The sequence below is a fragment of the Miniopterus schreibersii genome (assembly GCF_964146895.1).
Source record: "Miniopterus schreibersii genome assembly, chromosome: 2".
NCBI lineage: Eukaryota > Metazoa > Chordata > Mammalia > Chiroptera > Miniopteridae > Miniopterus > Miniopterus schreibersii.
The window spans coordinates 38,256,224-38,282,125 of NC_138102.1; the positions used below are offsets into that span (position 1 = coordinate 38,256,224).

At 40.8% G+C, this 25,902-nt stretch overlaps 1 protein-coding gene across 2 annotated transcripts in view; it reads right to left on the reverse strand.

Annotated features, from left to right (window-relative positions):
- The window catches only part of DNAJC3 (DnaJ heat shock protein family (Hsp40) member C3), a 59,417-nt gene extending 47,324 nt beyond the window's left edge, over positions 1 to 12,093 (reverse strand). The window contains exons 1-2 of one of the 2 annotated variants that reach the window (XM_081127978.1): positions 11,794 to 12,093; positions 3,968 to 4,078 (exon numbers count right to left, since the gene is read on the reverse strand). In XM_081127978.1, the coding sequence (XP_080984104.1) occupies positions 3,968 to 4,078; positions 11,794 to 11,875 (193 nt within the window). In that variant the 5' untranslated portion in view covers positions 11,876 to 12,093. Of the gene's footprint in view, positions 1 to 3,967; positions 4,079 to 11,793 lie in introns of those variants that run through there. The other variant, XM_081127979.1, reaches the window with a different exon arrangement.
- Between the last annotated feature and the right edge of the window lie 13,809 nt (positions 12,094 to 25,902).

A 25,902-nucleotide genomic window follows, 5' to 3' on the forward strand; every position in this document is an offset into this window, starting at 1 on the left:
ATATTTCTGGGGCATTCATTTTCACTTACTTTACTATTTGGTTTTTAAGTATTTTTAAGACATGAAATGGAACCCCATTTGAATTTATAACACTGAACTTACTAAAATAAGGAATCAAATGGCAATGGCTCAATATATGGATCAAGTACCAATTTGCTTAGTGATACAGTCACTTGAACAGCAAAACAGAATAGCCTTCCCTGGCTCTTCACCTTAAAATACCAACAGTCCTTAGAACTAGTGTCCCTTCCTATATCATTGGGTATAAAATAGCAACTGAACAAGGATTGGTTTAAGAAATTCATGCTTCATTTCCCATAATACAAGATTTGATAACCTTTGAAAAAAATCACTTTTCCTATTATCCACTCAATATACAATAAAGTTCATTGAATTAGTTGCAAGCTTGCATATACAGAAATACTCTATTTCACTTGAAAACATGTCATTCAAATTGTTACATTAGTCTATTAGAAATTTGAACATGAGAAATGAATTTAAGGTTTAATCCTAAAACTATCAAACGTTTCAAATATGAAAAAATTAGCCCTCATTAAGAAAGTACATCAGAAAGTCCATTACAAATGATGTTGTAAACAGTGGTAGCAGGAAGCAGAAGGAACATCACCCCTGCCTAGGTACAATTTTTTTTTTCTTTTGGCTCCTAGCTAACCCAACTCTATCCCCTTCACTCATTCAAACTTTAACTGGGCCAGACTGGTGTTGCTCAGTGGTTTCGCATCCATCCATGCATCAAGAGGTTGCTGGTTTGCCCGGCCAGGCGTGGCTCAGTGTTTGAGCGTCAACCTAGGATCCAGGCAATCAGGGTTCGATTCCCGGCCAGGGCACATGCCCGGGTTGCAGGCTCGATCAATGACTCTCTCATCATTGATGTTTCTCTCTCTCCCTCTCCCTCTCCTTTCCTCTCTCTGAAATCAATAAAGATATATTTTAAAAAAAAGAGGTTGTTGGTTCAATTCCCAGTCAGGGCACACGCCCGGGTTTCAGGTTCGATCCCCAATAGGGGGCATGCAGGAGGCAGCCAATCGATATTTCTCTCTCATCGATGTTTCTATCTCCCTCTCTCTCCTCCCTCTCTCTTCCTCTCCTCTCTAAAAAATAAAAACATATTTTAAAAAATTTAACTGGGTACCAATCAGATATTAAAATAATAACAGTAATAAGGTAGTGCCTGTCCTTAAGAACTTCACTATCTTTTGAACTAGAATGCGACCTTTGGAAAGTCTCTAGAGCACCCTTTGTTTCCTTCTGTATAAATGTGAATAGTAATGTCCATCCCCATTTCACAAGTGAGGTTCAAATGTCATAAGAAAGGACCATATGCTTAAATGACAATGACATGGACTTTGTTTTTTTATTTAGCAAAACTACATTAGTGTGATACTGGTTTTCTCACAAGCAAACAGAGAAACCTATCATTTCAGACATGCCCATCATTTAATCCACTTTAGACATTCATTCATGCCAGATATACTTAAGACATTTTGTAAGGTCTATCAAAGACATTATTTCACACCCCAGAATAAATTTCAGACCCAAGGAACATAAGACTATGCTGTGGGAATGAGAGGTGGGGCTATCTTCACACCCGCACTACAATTTTCTCCAATGATAAATCTCTAAATAAAACTTGTGTCTGACTCCTTCATCACAATGAAATGGATGCAACTGTTTCAGAAGACTATTTGAAAAGTGATAACACTCTTTCTTAAATCAAAATGTCTCCAACAGATCAAGAATTTTCCCCACTCAGTTATAAATCTTAAAACGCATGCCAAAAAATATTTCTTTGCCAGATACAAAAAAATTTCAAACCAAATCACTAATAGATCTGTACTACAAGGTAGAAACAATTATTTCTGTTGCTATGCAGTTTTAATACATAAACCTTTTATGTATTATGTAGAATGTAATCTTAAAACATAACATGCCCAAGTAATTTTCAAAACATACCAAGTAATTTTTCAAAAATAAAAATGGAAGGGGTGTCACAACTATAAATAATGTCTGCAACATTATAATAAAAATGATTCATTGATACAATGCTGCTAGCCAAATTCTATTAAAAACTTTAACATCAATTTATAATCACAACGAAGTTAAAGAAATAAAGTACATTACAACATTTAAAGTTGGGAGGTATAAGCATTTTTATGAATGAGTAAACATTTAACAAACTTTTTAGAGAGTCAGTTTAAAGCAATGTATTAAAACATGGATGATATTTTACCACAAAAGATCAGCACACATTTTGAAGTAGCACAATCCTATGACCTGCAGCAATAAGTGCATAACTTGTTAGTCCAGAAGAATTCACTGTTAGCCAATGGCTTTCACAAACTCACTGGGTTACCTGAAGCAGCCAACATGGCCATACTAAATTTGATGTTTGGTAAAGAAGACAACTGAAAGAGGATCTACACTTCTTTTCTGATAAACATACATCTCCTGAGAGATTCAACAGGCCATAACACCACATCACTCCATCACTATCTACTATAACGGTCATCATATATAACTTAAGCTTTTCTTTTTCTTTCTTCCATTGCTTTCAGGTAGAGGGGGAGGGGGAGGGGGAGGGGGGGAGGGGGAGGGGGAGGGAGAGGGAGAAACATCCAGGTGAGAGAGACACATCAATTGGTTGCCTCCCACACATGCCCAGACCAGGGCAGGGATCAAGCCGGCAACTGAGATATGTGCCCCTAGACGGAACCAAACCTGGGACACTTTAGTCTGCAGGCTGAAGCATTAACCACTGAGCCAAACCAGCTATGGCTAAACTTTATTTTCTATAGTTAGTTATGAACAACCAGTGTTTTACATAAACTAAAATGATAACTATCTCAAACCACATGTCTTCCTCAGAAATTACATCATTTGCACCATTTGAGAATCACTGCTACTGGCAAAATTATGAACAAAGTGGCACTGCTATTCAAATTCTTACTGCAACAAATGTTTCACTTTTCCCCTTTACTAAATTTCACAAATGAATTACTTTACTTTAGCTTTACCCGTTTATATCTTTCAGTGAAGACAATATTTTATCACATATTTTGGGGAAGAGCCAGCTCAAGAATTCTTGAATTGCAATGAAGCTAATGAAAAATAGGCAGTCATTTTAAGCTACTTTAACAATACGCCATAACCCTTAATGTTTCTGCTAAATGTGGGATTAAAGAATGCAGATAATAAAGTATAAAATAGGTAGAAAGCATAAATTTCTGCAAATCTCTTGTGGCAGTAGGGAAGAATGAGGTTTTTTTTAAGACATGCTTATCTAAGACAGTAACTATTTTTTAATTACCATGCTGCAGCACTGAAGACAGTTCAAATCACCAGAAAAGTAACTACTATACTGATGATCTCAAGTAATCAAGAAAATTAAACTGTATTTATTGGAATATTCTAAGAGGAAACAAAATTATGCAATATGTTGAAAAAAGTTGTGTCAAAATTATCCTGAATTACTCTTTTTAAAAAATATATATATATGTATATATATATATTATTGATTTCAGAGCAAAGAAGGGAGAGATAGAAGCATCAATGATGAGAGTCATTGATCAGCTGCCTCCTGCACGTCCTCCACCGGGGATCAAGCCCCAACCCAGGCATGTGCCCCGACCAGGAATCGAACCATCATCTCCTGAATCCTAGGTCAACGCTCAACCACTGAGCCACGCCGGCTGGGCTTGAATTATTCTTGGTCTTTATAGTAGCAAATCTCAGTTACTACCTGGCAAATTCTCTCATGCTAAATACATATGCATAAAAGTGTGATGCATTTATTTTACCAATCTATTTCACTCAGAATCCTGCAAATATTTTTAAATGTTGTATTTAAGCATTAAATAATGTTTAATTTAAGTGTCATTCAAAAGAACAGCTATACATTAAAATTAACTAAGCTGGCCACTGAGTGTTGTACTTTCAAGATACAAACCTACTGCAGCATGAAATTGAGATAAAGCATCAGCTAGCTGTCCAGCGGCAAGTAATTTCTTCCCCAATTCAAGATGTTTCTCAACATCTGCATTTACTCCACATTCAGCGCCTAAAAAAAAGTAAAAAAATAAGTTAATTTTGCATGGACCAAGATTTAATTCTAAAGAATAAAATGTTAAAGCTATAATTATCTCTCGCAGACATTTATCAGATAAGAAAAATGAAAGGAGCTGAAAAGTGATCTTGAGAAAGTAACAATAAAGCACAAACAGTGCTTCATTTCATAGAGTAAAAGCAACCCCAAAATACACCGTATCAACCTAGTCAATGAAAAGAATGTAACCAGTCTACAAGATATAAGGGAACCTGTACAACACAGTAGTAAAAATATGTTGAACAACAAAATTAGAACTGCTTTGTTAAATTAGACTTTCACGTTAATGAGAGCACTATAATATTCAAGTACTTGCTGAGCATCTACAATGCGCCAGGCACCAAGTATTTGGGGGTAAGTGCACAAAACAAGCAAAAACCTGTGCCACTCACAGTGCCTGACGTTCTGTCGAAATAATAAGTAAATTACACAGCATGTTAGAGGAAAAGTACTATGGAAAAAATAGAGCTGTGTGACGGGGTTCAGGAGTGCTGGGACTTTCAGCATTAAATAAGGTGGTAAAGAGTGGGCTTCAATGAGAAGCTGACATTTGAGCAAAGACTGCATTGAAGACAGTGAGGAACTCAACATGCAAACATCTGGGAAAAAAGCTTTCCAAGACGAACCAGCTAGTGTGAGGGCCCTAAGTCAGGAGCATGCCAGGTTCTGTTCTAGAAACAGCAGGGAGGCCAGAATGGCTACCACAGAGCCAGCAGGGTAGACCACAGTATTAACATGAAGTCAAAGTAGAGGGCCTATGTGCAGCTTCGGTTTCACTCTGGGTAAAACAGGGAGCTACTGAGAAACTGTAAGTAGAATAACATGATCTGACTGAGCAAGAAAACTACCAATGTGCTGCCCCTCTGCTTTGAAGTCATCCTTCAGTACTTGGCTGTAAAAAATAGGCTGGAGGCCCGGTGTGACTCAGGTGGTTTAGCGTCATCCCATACACCAAGAGGTAACCAGTTCGATTCTGGTTAGGGCACATGCACAGGTTGTGGGCTCGATCCCCAGTGAAGGGCATGTATAGGAGGCAGTCAATCCATGTTTCTCTCTCATCGATGTTTCTACCTCTATGTCCCTCTCCCTTCCTCTCTAAAAAAATTAATAAAAACATATAGAAAAAATTATTTATTGCCACCCTGGCCAGTGTGGCCCAGTTGTTTGGAGCGTCGGATGGGGTGGATATGGGAGGCAACTGATCTCAATGTTTCTCTCTCACATCATTTCCCTCTCTCTCTCCCTCCCTAAAATCAATTTTTAAAAAAATCCTCAAGTGAGAATTTTTAAAAATTATAAAAAATTATTTACTGCTCATCCAATTCATGTCAACGAGTTTCAGGTACAGACACAAGAGCTCTTTTTATAAAGCTTATATTCTAAAGGGGACAGACAAGAAAAATAAATGAGATAATTCAAACAGTGTTAAGTTTTATGAAGAAAATGCAAAAAGGAAAAGGAAGAGTATTAACTGAAGAGAGTGATTTTTACGTAGTGTGTCAAGGTGGGCTTCTTTGAAACCTAAATACTCATTTGAAGATCTCGGAAGAGCTTTCCAGACTGTGGGAATAACAAGAATAAAAACCCTTTTCAGAAATGGGAGCCTGGTGATGGAGGGGAGGATTAAGATGAAAGAGGCAATAGGACTCAAATGTAAGGCTTTGTCATGTTAGGGGAGAAAAGTATTGAGGCAACAACAGAAGTTGAGGAAATAGAGACCACCACCAACTCTTTAAACTTTAGCTGCCCAGAGAAGCAAAGACACAGGTCAGCAGCTGATCTGACACATGACATAAAAGAACAGTTTAAAATGGACACAGTACAGCATGTTGTAGTACTAATGTCAATGACCCAGCAGAGACGAAGAAAGTAATGACATAGGAGAAAAACAAAAATATTGTAAGAGCAATATTTTCAGAAAATAGAGGAAATGAAATCCAGGACATAAGTACAGAAATTGGATTTTGGCCCTGGCAGGTGAGGTTCAGTTGGGTGAGCCTTGTCCCGTGGTCCAGTGCACCAAAAGTTTGCAGGTTTGATCCCAGTCAGAGCGTGTACAGGAGGCAACCAATTGATGTTTCTCTTTCTCTTTCTCTCCCCACCTCCCTTCCTCTCTAAAATCAATAAAAACATATTTTTAAAAAAATAAAGAAATTAGATGTTGCCAAGAAGAGATGCTTTCTCCATTTTAATATAAGAAAAGTAGAGGGGATATGATACATGGTGATGGGAAAATAAAAGAAAAATAAAAATCGCAGAATAGGTAGATACAGGTAGGCTAGTGGATTGGGTGATAGAAAGAAGAGAAAACTGCCCCATGATCTCTTTCATTTTCTCAATAAAGACAAGTTCTAAAAGAATGAGGTAAAGGAAGAAAGGAAAAGGGGGATTTAAATTGGAGATTTAAGGAAAGAGGACAAGGTCTGAAGTACTGGTATTAAAGACATACTAGGGAATTGTAGGAATGTTGGCAGTATTGAGTGTACTTTCAAATTGAGATTACATGCTTAAAATGAGACCAGTCAGCAAGGTTATCTCCATTTTTCTCCACCCATGTTCAGCTCTCAGGTACAACAAACAAGTTGGTGGCCAAGTTAGATTTAATAGGTGTTAAATTGTGCCAAGTGAACAAAACAGAAAATACGAGGGCAGGGAAATTAAAGGGTGTTTGCAATGGAGTAACTACAAGACGAACCACTGAATCTAAACTGAGAAAGGAGGGAAGAGGACATGGATGCTTCACAAAGCATGTCTTATACCTCCAACCTGTCTGTGAACTCAACAAAAACCGCTGAGTTCTATACTATGTATACTTCACCAAAGAATGCTACAGTGTAAGCCTGTGCTGACTGATTAAATGAGTATTCCCCATATTTCAGAACTCCAAATGATACAAACTCGTCAGATTTTTTTTAAAGCAGCCTTCTAAAGATCTCAAAAGAAAAATAAATCTATGGTTGAAATGCTCTAGTTCTAAAGAGCAGATGACTGGGTTCCCATGATATTTCAATATAAACAAAGATTAACTGCTGGACATTAATCAAAGGAAAACTATGGCAATAGAAAGTAAACTTAACCACAATTAATTCACTTCATAAGGAAAATAAAGCCTAATAATTACTTCAGGGCATCCTATCTTAGAACAACTCCCCCTGACCCACAGAATTAAAACTACTGCATTTCCAGGCACTAGCTCAGCAATGCTAACTAGTGAAGTGAATTGGAACTTTGACATTACAGCTAACTATAGCCTATCTCATTAAAAGAATTTAAAATAATTCTAGAAGTTATCCGGCCATCTGCAAGAATACTTAGTTTATATAAATTACTGAAAGTCATTCACTTTCCCTATTAGTATATTTATTTATACTAATGTCAAGGAAATCCTAGAGAAGACAAAACATACTTTTAGTAGGTTATGTTCATACAAAAATCACCACCATCTTTTATACTTATTCATATTAAACTATTATTTTCCCTATGGCCAAATATATGATTTAGCTCAGTTCAGGGGTGGGTGTGGGGTGGCGGCACAAGATCGAAGTTTCTCACATTGATGTTTCTCTCTTTCTCCCTTCCTCTTTCTAAAATCAATAAAAACATATCCCCGGGTGAGGATTTAAAAAAATGAAAGAAAGAAAAGAAAAACTGGGTCCAGACAGTGGGTCCAGGTAGCATGTTAAGGAAGAAAAAGAGATAAAAGGTTTGGTTCCCAGGTTGTGTTCCTACCGAAGGCACCACATAGAACAAACCATTAGCAAAAAATTAAAATTGCTTTCTGATAGGGGTGTACTTATAATGTCTAAGGATTGAGCACCTGAATTAATGTGAAATATAATTATATTACTTATAAAATTGTAGAGCACATATACTTATGTAAGCAGGGATTTAGGTTTTTTTCCCCTTAAGTTTTTTTTTCCCTTAAGTTTCTGTTTCCTAGACCTTTATGCCCGTATACTCCCCTTGACTCTGGACAAAGCAATTAAGGAGGTGAAGCAGCGGTGGACAAGGTATCCTGAACAGACATGGTCATGCCGACCCAACCAGAAGTCAAGATACCATCTTGTCGAGACATCGCCAGATGACCAAGAACAATAGCTGACACCTGCGGACCTCTGGGGCTACACAATAGCTGCATTCCGTGCCCAGCCTCAGTTTACCCCATTTCCCTAGATAACCCTATCCCTCAAGCCATTCCTTAAGACAGGTTTTTGGATGTCTGTACGCTCCGTCTTCTTGGTTTGCCGGCCTTCTCAATAAATGCCTTATGTGACTCAACCCTGCCTCCATTGAATTGGATACAGTGACAGGCAGCGCAAACCCCACCCAGGTTTCCTGGTAACACTTCCTTATCTGTAACATGAGAATACTAAAGTAGACTCTACTACACTTTTCTCTCTGCTCCAAAAATTCTATTCCTAATCTAGTGTTCTGGACTTCCTTCCCTCTTTCAAAGGTCTTTTTGAAACAGGGTGCTAAAACTTTCAATCGTAAAAATATTACATATTTTCTTTCTCTGGGTCATCCAAATCTGTAGAGAATTTTTGTGAGTTTATTTGAACCAACTGTTGACAATGGCCAGGAAGCAAAATCTCAACAGATTGAGAAAACACTCCAAAGAATAACAGTTATGCACCTTATTTTATACATTACAATCAAAAGAGAAGACGTAAATGGGTTATATGAAACCCACTGGTAATAGATTAGGGATTCAATAGAAAGTAAAGTGATAGACACACACTTCTTTTACACAGGTGAACCCTGGATAGTTAATAGTCAACAATTAACACAATAACAATGAAGGGATCTGTGGTCTCCCCAGAGCTATGCCTTTGAGGGGTACAGAAAAAGGAAATTACTTTGACATCCCATATGTTATTGTAGATTCAAAAAGACAAAGGACAGGCTCAACAGGTAAAGATTGACCTTTGTTTGGGAAAAATACTGCCTTAAAACATGAGAACCTGTCATAAACTGCTTTTAGTTAAAAAGTTTTAATTTCAGACCATTCTTTGTGGTTACTTAGGTCTGAGTTTGTAAGGCTACCACACAGGCCTTCCCCAAGCTTGTCAGGTCTAGTATGTGGTCCTTTTTGTCCACAGTTACAATGAACAGAAAAGCCTGGGGGGGGGGGGGGGAAGATGAATATTTCTAAATCAGAAAAAACTAGGCCAACTAAGCTACTTATTGGTGACACTCTCCATCCAGTGCAACTCTTTGTTTCACATTCACTCTTCTCAAACCCATTCTACTTTATTTCTTCTTTCTCTAAGCCTCAGGCATACTAGTAGAATCATGCAGATCTGAATGCCTCCAGGACTTTGAGGTTACTGAACCCAGACAAAGAAAGTTATCTGGGAAAATGGTAGCTAACAGTTTGCTAATCCAAGTCAGCGGTTCTTACCTTTTGAGTTCCACCATTAAATTTAGTGTCTAGTACATAATTGACACCTAATTTAATTCCTCTATATAACCTATTACACCAGTGATTGTCATCAGCAATTTCTTTTTTAGAAAGGCAAAAGTTCACTGTGTCCCACCCAGACCCACAAGAAACCCAAGAAACTCTTGGAGTGGGGACCTGAACTCTGTTTTTAAAAACCCTCCAGGTTGAGAACCACTGTATTAAACATTGTAGGAAATCACCTTCTTGCTCGTTACTGCTGGTAGCAAACAAGCAAAAACTTCTAATTTTTCTCAGCTGCCACCACTTACAAATGATTGGGCCCAGATGATGCTATCAACCACTTCTGTCTCCAGATAAACTGTACACAGATAAACTTTAGTCAAATAACCTGAGTTCAAATTAAGGATATTAACAGCTACATGACCTTATCCATGTTAATTAAACTTGGAGACTCAGTTCCCTCATCTGTCAAGTAGTAACAATATCACATACCTCCATGAATAAGAGATCACCTACAGAAAGGCACCTGGCACACAGCAGACCTTCAATAAATTTAAGATCTTTTTCTTTTCTTCCCTACGACCGGTACCAAGTCCCTGCTACTTTATACAGCCAATGCTCTTAAAGAAGATAGCACTCTGGCAGTTCTTGGAGAAATGTCACCAATGCCTCCTATACAGAAAAGCTCTCCAATGAGTTTTTTTCTTATAAAAGAAAAAAAAAAAAATCACAGGATGGAAATAAAGTGTTAAGAGTCCTACAGAATCATATACGGAACAGCAATTCTAAAAGGGTAATCCAAAAGCTAGTGGGAAAAGCAAATCATACAAAAGTGTGCCCCTTTTGCAACTTAAAATGATTGCTGTTGAACAGAACATAGACAACTTTCTCTTAAGTAGCCAAATTAAATCAATGGTAACTGGGCATAAATGCTACATTTGGAGAGGAGGAGGTTACTATTAGAAAACGCCAGAGACCTGGAATACATGACCCATATTAATGTGGTTGAGGCATTCAAATTCCCTAGACTTCCTGGGGCAGCCTCACTGTCCCAATGGTGTCCCCATACATGTTCTGATTTTTGGTTCAAAAAGCACGTAGTCACTAGGGGAACGCAAACAATAATAACAAAACAAAACAACAAAAACAGCCATGCATGAAACTTAAAAACTGGAAAGTACCCCCCTTTTTTTTTTAACTTTAGAATTTTGAGGGGATTTTACCAGAAACAATTCCTGGTTTCAGCTCCTTACTCCGTCTAATATTAAGTCTCACATTAAAATGTTCAGTTTTACCTCCTTAAGTACCAGTCCTTTTCGTGGGATGAAAACAGATCATTGCATTTGATATGTTATTATACTCGATCGTTTCCCACAGTAACTGAGCTGGGGCATTAGTTCAATTGGCACTTTCAGCTTTAATTATCACTCCTCCCGCTGATACCTAAGATGGGACAGCTCTCTATTTCTGCTATTCTGCTAGAGCAGCCGACAATCCAATCTGTAGGTCTCAAGTGGAAATGTAAACGTTCATGCCTTTTTAAGGGGACTCCCCCTCCCCCCCCAAAAAAAAACTCGGAAAAGGAAAGCCAGACCTGAATTGAATGACACCGCGCTAGGAGCTGTAAAACCACAAACTTTGTGCCCTGTTCTCCGGGAGCTTGAATTCCAGCACCGGGTCCTTAACGCACCAACCTAACAAACTCTATACGAGACACAGTGTAATAATAATGTGATGGTTGCTCACTTTTAACAGTCAACACTGTCCCCTTCTCTTCACTCAGCGGGACATACTTCCTCCCGCCACCCCCGGAACTCCGAAGCGAAAGGACCCTCCCCTTTGGCTGCCTCTGCCGCCGCCTCCCGGCTCCACTGACCAACAGTAGCCGCCGTGGCCAAACGACGGTGCCGAGGGAGGCCGGCCCCGAGGCTGCTCAAGCCTCCGCGTCCCACGACGCTCCCGAAGTAGCCGCCCGGCGCCCCGCTCGCCCCGCCCCCTCCCACCCCTCCCGCCCGGCTCCACACCGCGAATCCCCTCTGCCCGCCCCGTGCCCGCCGGTGCCAGCACCTCTTCCCCAAACCAACCCGGAACCAGGCGCCGGCCCCCACCCAGGGGCGGACGCAGGCCCAGGCCAAGCTGCGAAGTCCCGGCTGTCGCCCACCGCCCGGGTCGCCCCGAGACTCGCGCCCGGGCAATGGCAGGGAAGTGCCGGGGGACCTGACCCCGGAGCCCGCTGCTCTCGCCAGAGCAGGGCACGACTTACCTTCGTACTGCAGGTCCACCAGGACAAGCAGGAAGGGGAACACCGAGCCCAGTCGGCTGGTCACAGAGCGGGGGGCCACCATGTCCGAGAGCGCGGCCGTGAGAAGAAACAAGAGCGCGGGGCCCACCAGTCCCCGCGGACGCTCAGGCTGCAGCTGCGCCCGCCAGCCGTCGGCTCTCGCTCAGGCCTAAGCGTCAGCTGGCGCCCACCGGAGAGGAAGGCGGCTGTGGGCGGGGCGCGGGCGACGCTACGCCCCGAGTGCTGCCGCCGTCCAATCGTCTTCTTCCTACCCGCTTTTCTACCGGGCTCGCCGGGGTCGTGGTTCGCGCTGATAGGCTGCGGAGGCCATCGGCCCGCCCCGGCTGTGATAGGATAACGTGGAAGCAGGAGACGAGGCTGCGTCCGCCGGCTCCGGAGCTGTCAGGGTCCTCCGTGCTGCCGCGGCGAAGGGAAGCCGCCGGGGAGTCTGGGCGGCGGACGCCCAGTCCGCATGCGCGAACTGCGAAAGCCTTTCTGGGTCGGTCCCCGCGCGCTAGGTTAGCGGGGAGCTTGAGCCGGGCCGCTTTTGGAGAGGAAGGTAAAGCCGTGACTTCCGGAACGAGAAGGTGAAGCCTCGTCCCGGGAAGACTGAGGGGAGCTTTAAAGCGCCTGGAATTGAGGTCTCGGAATCACCTGGTGAACCCGAGGAATGACAGGGTCTGCTGCCTCCCGCTGGGCGTCTCCGACCGAACTGAAAAGCTAGAGAGAGGGTCCGGAGAAGCTGGTGAGCCGATGGAGGCCGAAGCATTGCAGGGACCACCGGAGAGAAGTACAGGAGTGACCTGAGGCACTAAATGAGAATGGCTTGGAAGTTTGGGGACCCTCCCCTGGACCCCCACTGCCCAGTGTCCGCAGAGGAGAACGGAACCTGGAAGATCCCGTGAAGAAGAAACCGGGGAGGCGCAGCAGCTAAGGCAGCGAGGGGCGCCTGAGAGCGCAGCCAGCGCCAACTACAGGAAAGAAGGGAAAACACAAAACACACCTGTTAGAGGGGATCTTGCATCTGTGCGCGTCAGAGATTCACAGTAGAGGGAAGAACTTGAACAAGATGAAGTTCACGGTTCTTAACTTGGCTTTATGTTTGTGCACAGCCACCTCCTCTGGCGCCTCCAACACGCACACTATACACCCGTGGTGTTTTACTTGGGGTAAAACAGTAATGTTTTTCTGTGTTAAGCGTTGTCAAGTGCAAACTTACTACTTTACCCATGAGTATGTATTTGCCGCCTCGGTGCTGCTTCACACGATAGGAGAACTCATGAATTACAGGTAGCATAGTGATGATTCGGGGATTTTCCCGAAGCTACGACTAAGGAGAGTAAAAGCAGAAAGGCTTCTATTTCCAAGGGAACTAGTGCAAAGGAAAAGGTTTCAAGGGGGGGGAAAGAAAAAGAAAAGAGAGTCCCTCATTAGTTGTGGTGGAAAGCAGTGTAATATAATGTGAAGTTCATAGGATTCAGATCCAAGAAATGTAATCTCATGCCAAGGCTATTTCTAAATGATCTTCGTCTGTAAAGTAGGTATGATCCTTATTGCCTCAAAGGTTTGTTTTGAGGTCTCATGAAGTGTAAAGGTTCTTGTAAATTATAATGTGTGAGACAAATGTTACTCATCCTTCTAACAGAATAATGAAGAAATTCCTCTTTGGAAATTCCTTGGGATATATTTGTTATTGGTGGTGGTTTGCCCTTTTCCTTTTGACATTACAAGGTGGTATTAGTGACAAAAATGACAGATGATTTTAATGTCCACAAGTAGTTAGCGAAGACATCATCTAAATGATGTACTGTAGCCAAGGCAGCCAATAAAATGCTGAATCTAGCAAGGAAAGAGTTTTGTAAACAAATAAAACTAGACCGCGAATCATTACCAGAATGCTGCCCATGATTCTGGTTTTAATAAAAGCAGAGCTAAAGAAGTTCTAAGAATGGAAAATAGGCTGTTAAAGGGAAGTTTTAAATTTCTTATTTTAAAAACAGGAAGTCATCAGAGTGTTTTAAGCAGAAGTCTGGCGTTACTGGATTTAGGTTTGGCTGCTGTATGAAAAATAGATTGTAGAGGGGTCAGCAGTGTGCCCAGTTAGGAGGGTGTTGCAGTAGGCCAGGTGAAATGATGGTAGCTTGAACTATGTTGGTAACTACAGAGATGGAGATGGAGAGGAGCCAACAAATGTGGCAGGTATTTTGGTACTAATAAATGGGATAGATGGGAGTAGGACCAAGTGAGTGATCAAGTTACCTTCATCAGTTAATTACTCTTTAATTGCAATACAAAAGTAAAGCCTAAAGTATTTTTGATAGTTCTTTAGGCTCTGGAAAAACCAATTGGGGAGAGGATATAAAATATAAAAGGCTCACTTGTTGAACCTCTTATTACAAATTCAGAGCAATGGTATGGAAACTGAAATGGAAAAAAAAAAAGCAAACAAAAGGATCTAGCTGGAGCCTACCTAAGCCAAGATAAATATTTCCATGGGCTAGAAATAGGGGGAGGGGTGGTGGGAGGCTACCACAAAGTCATGTGGAAGCAGAAGCCACAGGAAAACTAACCTATGTTTTACATCTAGAAAGGAACAGAAAGTAATGCAAAGACAGTCTCCTGTTCTCGGTGCTTGAAACCATCACCACTGGCAGCTCTATTTTAGCTGCTTGTTTACATGGAATTGTGGAAACCTAGGAATGTGGAATCAAGCTGTTCCTTACTGGCTCTGCAGTATCAACCTGGAACTGCGATTATGAGACAGGAGACAGTGAGGATAGAGAGAAAGATAAGTGGAAAAACAAGAAAGCAGATAAACAAAACCTTACCTTTACCTTTTACCTCAAAATGGAACTGCAAAATCAAATTTCAAAACATACCAAGAACTCTAATGCTAAGAAAGACGAGCCACAAATCAACTGAACCTGAACTCACTTAAGAGGAAATTAATTTTATAGGCTAAGGATGCCTACAGGCATAAAGAAACCACTTCCACAAATACAAGAAAGAAGTATGGGACAAAACTGGCATAAAGGAAATGAAAACACATAGATATATAAAAAAATACTTGTATTAATCTCCTAGGGCTGTCATAATAAAGTACCACATACTGGGTGGTTTAAAACAATGGAAATTTTTTTTTCTCACAGTTCTGGGAACTAGAAATCCAAAATAAAGGTGTTGGCAGGGCCATACTATCTCTAAGGCTCTAGAAAAGTCTTTTCTTGCTTTTACCTCATTTCTGGTGGCTCCCAGCAATCCTTGGCATTCCTTAGCCTGTAGCTGCATCATTTTAATCTCTGCCTCCACCTTTGCATGGATTCTTTGGTGTGTCCTCTCCTTTACTTCTTAACTAATTACATCTGCAAAGACTCTATTTCTAAGTAAAGTCACATTCTGAGATCCTGAGTGGACATGAAATTTGGGGTAAGGAGCAGTAACCCACCACAATAATCAATAAAACAAGAACTAGTCCCTGAAATTAAAAATTAAAAACACACTCTAATACACCGCACACACACGCGAACATAATGGATGGAATAAGATCTAGGACACAAATTGAAAGAAATAGAAGACATTTTAAAACATAGTACCGTAAAAAACTCTTTGGCTAAGCACACACAAAAATCTTAGTGAGGATTGGAAACCCTTAGAAAATATGGGCAAAATTTTAACGAGTTTTGTCTAGCTCTTTATCTAACAGCTCTATATGAAAAGAGAGATGATGATCTGCCTAGCAATAGGAAATTTTTTTCAAATGCATGGAACATTTACAAAATCTACCAAATAATAGTTCACAGAGGAAATTTTACAAATTCCTAAGGATTGTTATATATTTTATATTCTCTGTTCATGATGCAATTAAATTGAAAGTCAACAATAAATAGATTTTTTTAATGGATGTGCTTGGAAACAAAAAGTGTGTCTCTAAATTAGAATGAAGACAAAATCATCAGAAAAGTTCCAAATTAGCAAAACTAGGTGATAATGAAAATGCTATATTATAATTTGTGGAATGCTCCTAAAGCAAGTATTTAGAGGGAAATTCATAGCCTTAAATGCTTTCTGTTTAAAAAAAAAAAAAAAAAAGGAAAATGAATGATGCATTCAGCTCAGGATGCTAGAAACACTACAGAGCAAGAATAAAGAAACAGAAGGAAATAAATGATTTTTTAAATGAGCAGAAATTATTGTATTGAGAGTGGTGACGAAATATGAGGCATCTAAACCAAAAAGCTAGTGTTCTACAGAAGTTATAAAATAGACAAAAATAGAGCAAGCTTTAAAAAATGGAGAAAAGGTTCAGCATCGACCCACGAACCAAGAGGTCAATTCCCAGTCGGGGCACATGCCCAGGTTGCAGGGCCCAATCCCAGGTGAGGGGTGTGCAGGAGGCAGCCAATCGATGTTTCTAAACATTCAGTGCTATAAGACAATCGAGCAAAATTTATTCAAGCCCGGCTATGTGTGGCTCAGCTGTTGAGCATCAACTTAGGATCCAGGTGATCTGGGGTCGGTTCCCAGTCAGGGCACATGCCCGGGTTGCGGGCTCGATCTCCAGTCGAGGGAGTGCAGGAGGCAGCCCATCAATGACTCTCTCATCAGTGATGTTTCTATCTCTCTCTCTCTCTTTCTCTCTCTCCTTTCCTCTCTCTGAAATCAATAAAGATATTTTTAAAAAACCACTTATTTAAGAATAAAGACTACAGATCAGCAATTTTGGATATGCAAGAACACCAGAATATTGTTCCTATGAGTCATTCCTGAAGAAACTATTTCTGGATTCACATATCATATTTGCCTCTAAGAAAAATAGTATCATGGATTTCATCCTTGTTATCACAATCCTAAATTTTAGTCTTCCACCAGATTGGGTTAGATTCAGTACTGTCAGAGCCCCAATTATAATAGTTAGCTGATAAAATTATCAGAATTTCATTTAAAAATAAATGTTTTTACACATATTACTTGTTTTTCCTACCTTTTCATTTTAGCATAATTTTACACTTAAATGTTATAAAGATACACAATCACCTGGATTGAGGATATTGTGGAAACTGCAGCACCCGTTTTCTGCCACCACAAGGCAGGACACTTCCAAGGCTGTTGCAGAGAGCAGGAAGAAGCTTGGGTGCCTAATAACTTCATGGAGCTGCCGTACAGACCCACACTGCCTCCTTCTGGCCTTCCTTTAAATGAGACAAATTTATATTCCACTGGGAAAAAAGGTTACAAAGCTAGTACAAAATATCTTCTTAAACCCTTCATCTAGTCCCCAGTTTGCTACATTGTTATACTGTATTTGCTTTATCATTCTCCCTCTCCCCCACCTCATTTATTTGGAAGTTACAGGCATGATGTCCTGTACCTTTAAATACTTCAGTGTATATTTCCAAAAAACAAGTATTCTCTTACAATACCACAACACAACCATCAAAGCTGAGAAAATAATATTGTCACAATACTTAATTTTCTTAATATCAGCTTTTATTAAAATTTTGCCATTTGTCCCAGTAATGTCTTTAACAGAAAGTGAAAATCCAAGACCATGAGTTGTATTCAGGTGTCGTGTTTCTTAAATTCCCTTAATTTGTAATACCTGTCTTTCCTTGTCTTTTATGACCTTGACACTTTTGATGAGCAAAGGCCAATTATTTTTGAAAATGTCTCTCAATTTGGGTTTGCAAATCACATTGCATTTTTTTTTGGTAGTTGATATTCCATAAAAAATGAACATTATAATTTTCTTAATGAATTTTAAAGACTATTTTAACACATTGGGGTACATTTAACTCCTAGATCCTTTCAGTTCGACAAACGCAGAATGCCTTCTTAGTGGGCTCATTTTGTGTCCTAAGAGCAGTTCAGGTGACATTGTCTTGCCCCAGGCTATCCTTGGCATCTCCCAGGGTGTTTTGTTTTGTTTTGTTTTGTTGTGATCAGATCTTTTTCTGAAGGTCCATTGGTTCTATTACTGTCACCTCTATGATTGATCTCAAGGGGCAGCCTGATATGCCTATACATCTTGGTCCAGTTAGCTAAAAAAAATACTGAATTTGTTATAAACGTTCTTTCCTGGAAACCTAAGGGACAGAGCCAAACATTTACAACCAAAAGAAAGAAAATACATAAACCGAATAGTTAGGCATGCTGAACTGTTATGAGCAGTTTCTTTATTCCTGCATAACTAAAGTCTACCAATAGATTGGTTTGGATGTTGGAAGCTGTCAAACAGCTGCAGCCTCCTCTCTTTGCCTTAGTGCTATCTGGATGAGTTGCCACGTCAAGCGGCTCACGTTTAGCCAAGGTAGTTTCAAGTTGACACCAAGCAAAATTTTAAATCTTATTCTTTGTAGGTCCCAAGTAGTTCTTACCATCTCTGATCTATATTATAGTTCTATAGCAGATTTTATTATTGTTCCTCATTATTTGCTGCCTTTTAAAAGGATTTTACATTCCTGGCTGCAGCCCTGTGGGTTTCAGTGACCCTCTTTGAGAGGCATATACTTCCTTTCTCTATTGACATTGGGTTTATTTTTCCTTTTTTAAAAAATACATTTTTATTGATTTTAGAAAGGGAGGAAGGGAGAGGGAGAGAGAAAGGAACCCTGATGTGAGAAACATCCATGGGCTGCCTCCTGCACGCCCCCTACTGGGGAGCGGGCCTGCAGCCGGGGCATGTGCCCTCACTGGGGATCAAACCAACTGAACCACCCCAGCCAGGGCTCACATCGGGTTTTATCACGTGATTTGCTTTGGCTAATCCAATGTGAGTAGAAGTAATGTATTTCCCAGCAGAGATACCAAGGGACAATGTTATGATGTGACTCTTCTGCCAAAAGAAAAGCAAGTCCCAGATAAGGGTTGTTTCTTTTATCTAGATCCTGTAAGGAGGCCGCATGGAGCAAACATACAACAACTGATGTAAAACATAAACAATAGATCCATCTATCACAAATACAATAATTTGGGGGACTGTTACTTCAGCATAATCAGCTGAAAACCAACTGATACAATTTCTGCTTGCCAGCCACACTGGCATTCCTAGACTGTGTATTAGTTCCTGAAATCCATCTTGCCCACTTGGAATAAAGACTTGATGTGTATGCTTGAGAGACAGAGGGAGAGAGAGATTTTCAAAGGGATTAGGGCCAAGGATCCGGACCAATACTTGAACCCTGCCTCCCCTTATCATTACAAGTAAGAATAAAATTAGAAGGCAGGAGAACAAGAGAAAAAGAAAAACTGACCAATGGCGTTTATCCTTGAAAGAATGGGGAAATTTCTATGAAAAGAATTTATCTCCTTTTCTAAGCAACAATGACTGTCCGGGTAGGACCCTAGAATTGGGATGAAGGAAGCTAAGATCCCAGACTCCCAGTGGAGAAGCTATAGGCGAGGCAGAGAAGAATCTCCCTGAGAGAAGGAAATCCAGATTATTCAAAGGGATAGAAAGGTGCTTTCCTTTCCTCTGCCTTGTCTTTGTCTTCAAATCTTGAAACTTCTGTCTTGGGAGAGAGGACATTTTGAAGAAAAGCTTCAGGATACCTTTCCTAGAGGCCAGGTCATAGAGTGGGTGGTAAAGGGGGAGAGTTGATGCTGTTCATACTTGACATCTGTTACTCATTTGCTCAGAATATCCTTCTTTTGGGAACTATCACTCTCCGCACGCACTCTTGTTGGGTGCTGTGCCACTGATGGGTGTCTCCATCCCAGCCCCTTTTGCTGCTACCATCGCCATAGGGACCGACCAGAAACATGACCCGTGCTAGGTCCATCACAGTCTCTCTCATAGGAACTTGAACCTTGAGAAGAATTTCAAAGGGCTGAGGAAGGTACTTAGGGCTGAATTATCTTTGTGGCTGTGAGATTCCAGAGCACTCTGAAGCTCATCTGGTTACCACCTTTCATGAGGCCTGGCTGTTCAATTTTGCTTTTGATATTACATGCTATTCAATATCCTTTCAGTAACCCCACCCCTTTAAGTTAACAGAATAGGTTTCTGTTGTTGACAAGCAAAAAAAAAAAAAAAACTAATATGGAAATTGGTGCTTGAAATGGGCGTCCCTGGGGAAATGTGGGGTTTTAAAATTAGTTATTTGGCTAAAATAAGGCAAAAGAAACTGAGGTTCCCATTAACAGTTTGTCCACTAAGGTTGGGGCTCTGGGAGCTAAGTAGTTGTTGTCACTGACCAATTTATAGAGATGAAGAATGCTGGACAACTAGGTATAATGATCATTTTTCACCTAATTTAAAACAAGAGAGAAGATCAAATCTCAAAATTTCACCTTGGCAATATTCAGTTCTTTCTGTGATGTTGATGGGAAAAAAAATATTTTCCAATCTAGACCTGTAAGACTAAGGACATAAAAAAAACCCACACACCCAGAAACTGATTTTGTGAGTTGGGTTCACACTGTTTTAAATGAAGATGAGAGAACTGATGAGAACCAGTGGATCTGGAAATGTGCAAATGGCAACATTTAAGAGGATTTGTAATGCTGAATGCAGTGTTTCTCAAAGTGGGATCCCCAGACAGTGGCGTCACCTGGAAACTTGTTAAAAATGCAAATTTTCTGGCCCCAGCCCAGACCCGCTAAACCAGAAACTCTAGGGGTGGGTTTAGCTATCTGTGTTTTAACAAGTCCTCAGGGGGACTCTGAGGAAAGCTTGAGAGCAGTTGATGTAAAGGATCTGAAGACCTCAAACCACCCTGAATTAACTCCTCACTCTGCTTTCTTTAGCTGAGAAAGCTTTGTCACCTTTGCATGTGAGAACTAACAATTTTCCTCTCAGGAGCCAAGCCACACTGTTGCTATGGCAACCAGAGTGGAAATTTAGCATGGCCTTGGGGGTAGGGGTGTGGGGGTGAGGCAATTCTGGATATTGATACAGAAGAGTTAGGAATCTAGAAGGAGTTGTAGGAATTTGTTAATTTATATCTCCCCCCAAATTGGAAGAATGTTTGTGGGAATATATTTTGAGGTTGCTAGGTCAAGGAGCATGGTCCTTATTTTGGATCAGGTCAAATGTATGTTTGTGGGCACTTCCCAGTGATTGTATGTTCAGGGTGTAACAAGCTAGGGAAAGACTGTTCAATGTAAATGTGAACTGAACTTTGTCCCCCAACAAGTTACATCCCGAAAGTCAAAAATCTCCTAACAAGTATAAATGAAAGAATTTGAAGACTTCAGGAAATGGGGAATAAAGGTTTGGATAGATTATGTTCATCTAGTCCAGGTGATGCCGTTGTAATAACCTGGTTATTATTTAACAGAAAAGGAGTGAAAGGGGAGACCAGATAACATAGGCGTGTCATTTATAGAGCTTTGCCGAAAAGCTACATTTAACATTCTCCAAGTCTGTTCCATACTGACTGAGGGGAAGGGACTAGACAAAGGCAGTTTAGACGCATGTCCAGTAAGGTCTGAGTGACGTGGAAAGGTGCTTACCTGTCTGCCAGTCATACCTGGGAACAAATTAGTGGCCAGGATGGAACTAACAAAGGAAGTTCTCTCTCTTTCTCACTCACACACCCCGGGCCCTCTTGGGATTCCTGTTTCAGGGCCACGCTCCCCTGCGTCCACATGGCCCCCAGCCACGTTGGGCTCCACGTGGACTAATGGACTTTAATTAGCTTGGGTACTGAACTACACCCAGCTGCAACATGGAACCTAAACTCTGGACACTGGCCTTATTTCAGGTTCTGCTGCAACCCCAGCTGCCCTTCTTTAGGCAGGGGGCTTCAGGGGCAGGGGACTTTAGAACCCAAGAAATGCAACTTCATGCAAACAAAGCCTTCTTCCACATCCCATCCTTCCATGGGAATCTTAGAAAATTCATTTTCTGAAGATATCACAAGAACCTCATTCCTACTTGTGTCTGGGAAATCTGGCCTATTAATTCCTCCTGCAACACAGGTACCTTGTCACATCTTTGATACAAATTTTTATTTTAGTAATAAAAAATATCAACTGCTCTGAGGTATCCATATGACTTTAGTGTAGATGCCAAAGCCACTCTAAGTAGTTTAAGCAAAAAGGTAATTGCACCCCATTAGATGCTTGCAAAATCATTGAAAGAGCTAAAGGAGTGTGGAGTAGCCAGCATAGCATTGGAACTGTTAAGTTCAAGACTTTGATCCTCTGATAAATAAAAGCCAGTGCAGCCACTGCTGTCTCAACAGCTACTTGACACATTGAAAGTTGTGACTAGACACTGAGTTCAGCTGCCGCCTTTACCCTTTGACACTTTGATCCCCATGACCTTGCTTGCCAGCAAAAACAGCAGCAAGAAAATAGCTTCTGTTGCACTTCTGGCTTTCAAATCATTCAAGAGTGTACCTAACTGGGAGAAATCAACTTGCTTCCAGAATGTGAGCTGGAAGGGAGTTTGGGAAGCATGGTTTTTAGCTTTCTGGCCTCTGCAAAGCAGAAGGACACATTAAATGAAAGAGGAATGAAGGTATAAAAAAATTAACTTTGCACCCCACCAGAGTGGCTCAGTTGGTTGGAGTGTCATCTGTGCACTGAAGGGTTGCCAGTTCAATTCCCAGTCAGGGCACACACGTGGGATTGGGGTTCGATTACCTGTCAGGGCACTTACTCAAGGCAACTGATCAATCAATGTTTTTCTCTCTCCCTCTGTATTTCTCTCTCTCTCCTTCCCTTCCCATCTCTAAGCATGTTCTCTGGTAAGGGTTAAAAAAAACCCACAACTAATTTTGTATCCACGCTTGAGGGAAGTGACAGCTCTTTGCAAAAAGCCCTCTATAGACTTGGATGCCACTGAAATGGACTCTCAGATCGCAGGGGGATTGGGAGGAACTCAAGATGCCTGTGTCCATGCAGAAAAATTTAACCACCTGAAGTAAACTGAGCTTGGTTACCCAAGCAGGCAGTACCATGGTCATGGCAATCAGATTCCAATAAAAAGTCTGACCCTCATAAATAGCTAGTTGTGATAAAATAATCAGGGGGGCTCCAAAGTGTGGCATTTCCTCAAACCACAAGTTTTTATCTGATTTATAGAACCATTCCCACCCCACTGCAAATGCCAGGAATGAGCCACTTTCCTTGAGAGTTACTTTAGAGATTTTGTTTTGCTTTTTGTTTTTAACCTATCTGTTCAAGGCAATCCACAGATGGTTCAATTGAATTATAAGTTGAGTTCAGCCGGAGTGGCTCAGTGGTCGAGCATCAATCTATGATCCAGATCTTGGGCCCATTCCCGGTCAGGGCACATGCCTGGGTTGCGGGCTCAATCCCCAGTGGGGAATGTGCAGGAGACAGCTGATCAATGACTCTTTCATCATTGATGTTTCTGTCTCTCTCTCTCTTCCTCCCTCTCTCTGAAATCAATGAAGATAAATTAAAAAAAAAAAGTTGAGACTGCCACCAGGCCATTTTCACTACTTAGGCCACCAGGAAGCAATCAAAGAAAAGGAAGTTATGGTATTAGTTGCTATGGTTTCAAAATATGGCCTCAAAATCTTTGATATTTCTTTCCTTCAAAAGGAAAACCTAATTAGATTCCCCTTGGCTGTGGGTCAAACTTAATGACTCACTTCTACTATTTCCCTCTAAGCCCTACTTTCACTGCATCCCACACATTTTGAAAAGTTGTGTTTTCATTTAGTTCAAAATATTTTAAAAATTCTCTTGAGAGTTATTATTGGACCCATATATTGTATAGAAGTGTGTTGTTAAATCTCCAAATATTTGGGGATTTTCCAACTATCTTTCTGCTATTGATTTTTGGTTTAATTCCATTATGATTTGATTTCCATTGTGATTTCTATTTTTTACCTTTGTTAGGGTATGTTTGATGGCCCAGAATGGGAATTATCTTTGTGAATGTTCCAATCCAGTTTGAGAAGGATGTGTATTCTGCTGTTGTTGGATGGAGTATTCTATAAATGTCAATTAGACTAGGTTGATTGACAGTGCTATTTGGGTCAACTATGTCTTTACTGATGTATATCAATTGTCAAAAGAGGGATGTCAAAGCCCTGGTTGGTGTGGCTCAGTTGGTTGGAGTGTCTGCCCTTACGCCAAAAGGTCATCAAGGGTTCGATTCCTGGTACTGGAAGCAACTGATTGATGTTTGTTTTTTCTTCTCTCTCTCTCCACCTCTCTCTCTCTCAAATCAATAAAAAGCATGTAATTGGGTGAAGGTTTAAAAAAAGAGGGATGTTGTTTGAAGTCTCCAAGTCTAATAATGGATTTGTCTATTTCTCCTTACAGTTCTGTTTTTGCCTCATGTATTTGTTTTTCTTTTTAAATATATCTTTATTGATTTCAGAGAGAGGAAGGGAGAGGGAGAGAGAGAGAGATAGAAACATCAATGATGAGAGAGTCATCATTGATCAGATGACTCCTGCACGTCCCTGGCTGGGGACGGAGCCCGCAACCCTGTATGTGCCCTGACTGGGAATCAAACCACGATTTCCTGGATCCCAGGATGAAGCTTAACCACCTAGCCACACCCGGCCGGGCTATAGTAACCTTCTTAACCCCTGATCATTTTCCTCCTGAAGTCAGCTTTGTCTGCAATTAACATAGCCGCTCCAGATTTCTTTTGATTCATGTTAGCATGGTGTACATTTTCCCATCTCTTTATTTTTTACCTGAGTCTTTATAATTTTTTAAAAGTTTTTCTATTGATTTTTAGAGAGGAAGGGAGAGGGAGAGAGAAACATTGATGTGAGAGTGAATCATTGATCAGCTGCCTCCTGCCTACCCCGCACCCGGGACTGAGCCTACAATCCAGGCATGTGCCCTGATGGGTAATTGAACCAGCAACCCCCAGGTGCACGGGAGGGCACCCAACCAACTGAGCCACACAGGCCAGGGCTGCCTTCTCTGGTTTTAATTGAGCATTTTACATCATTCCATTTATCTTGTCTCTTAGCATATTTATTCTCTTTTTAATTCTTTTAGTGGTTGCCGTGGAGTTTGTACTATACATTTACAACTGCCCACCAGCAGCATCACATTTTAAGATGCTCAAGGGCACTGAGACTGCAAAGCCAGGCATGAATTTAGAATTTTTGGATCTTGGCCAAGCTCCCAGGCAGCAATTCTTCTCTTCCCACCCTGGCATCATCCTCACCCAAGAGGGGCCTTGTATGCACAGGTGTATACCTTCCAACCATATGTCTGCACTATTTAGTACTTCTAAATAGCACTGCTGCATGTAACCACCCCGTGTAGTTAACCATAAGCAGCATAGTCCATCTTTGAAAAAATGGCTTGGGGAAGCAGCCATTAGAGGCTCTGGAAGTTGGTGTGAGGCATTTGTGCAGAAAATTCTGGGGTTCTATGTAGCTGTGACATAGTCTAGAATGGGAGAGCACAGGATATGGGAGGACCTGGTCCATTAGCTCCCTGGACTTTTCCAAAGGGCCGGGCTGGCACAGAAGCCCTCTTGCCTGTTGTAAAGGTACTCATCTCATGCATCTTTACAGTTTGTGCTTGCTACTCAATTTTCAAAAGTCAATTATATGATATTAGAGACACAAGGGAATAACGTAATCCAAAAGTTAGGAAACTGATAAATAAGAGGATGGAGAGGCATGTGACTGAGGGGTGCACAGAGGGAGGCTTCCAACATGCTGGGAATGTCCTATTTCTTAACCTGGGTGGTGGGTATACAAGTGTTCATTCTATTATTCTTTAACCTATACATCCAAGGTGTGGCAAAAGTAGGTTTACAGTTGTTCATGTGGAAAATAGTACAATAATAACAAATAATAGTACACAAATAAACTCTGTGTTTTGAGTATCACAACTGTAAACCTACTTTTGCTCCAGTATACATTTTAGAGACTCTTCCATATACTATATATATGACCTTACAATGATAAATAAAACACATTAGCCAGGTGATTTAAAAAAAAAAAAGAAATGACATGTATTGTCTGATTCAATGTTTTTAAATTATTTTGGCTCATAGTCCCAGTTTGGATATCTAACCTTGGCTTTACTTCTATAAGACCTTGTAATGTTTAATAATAAACAGATACTATGCTAACCACCACCCAAAATTGCCTGGCCTAATATAATTTTCATTTTCTCACTCTTGCTATT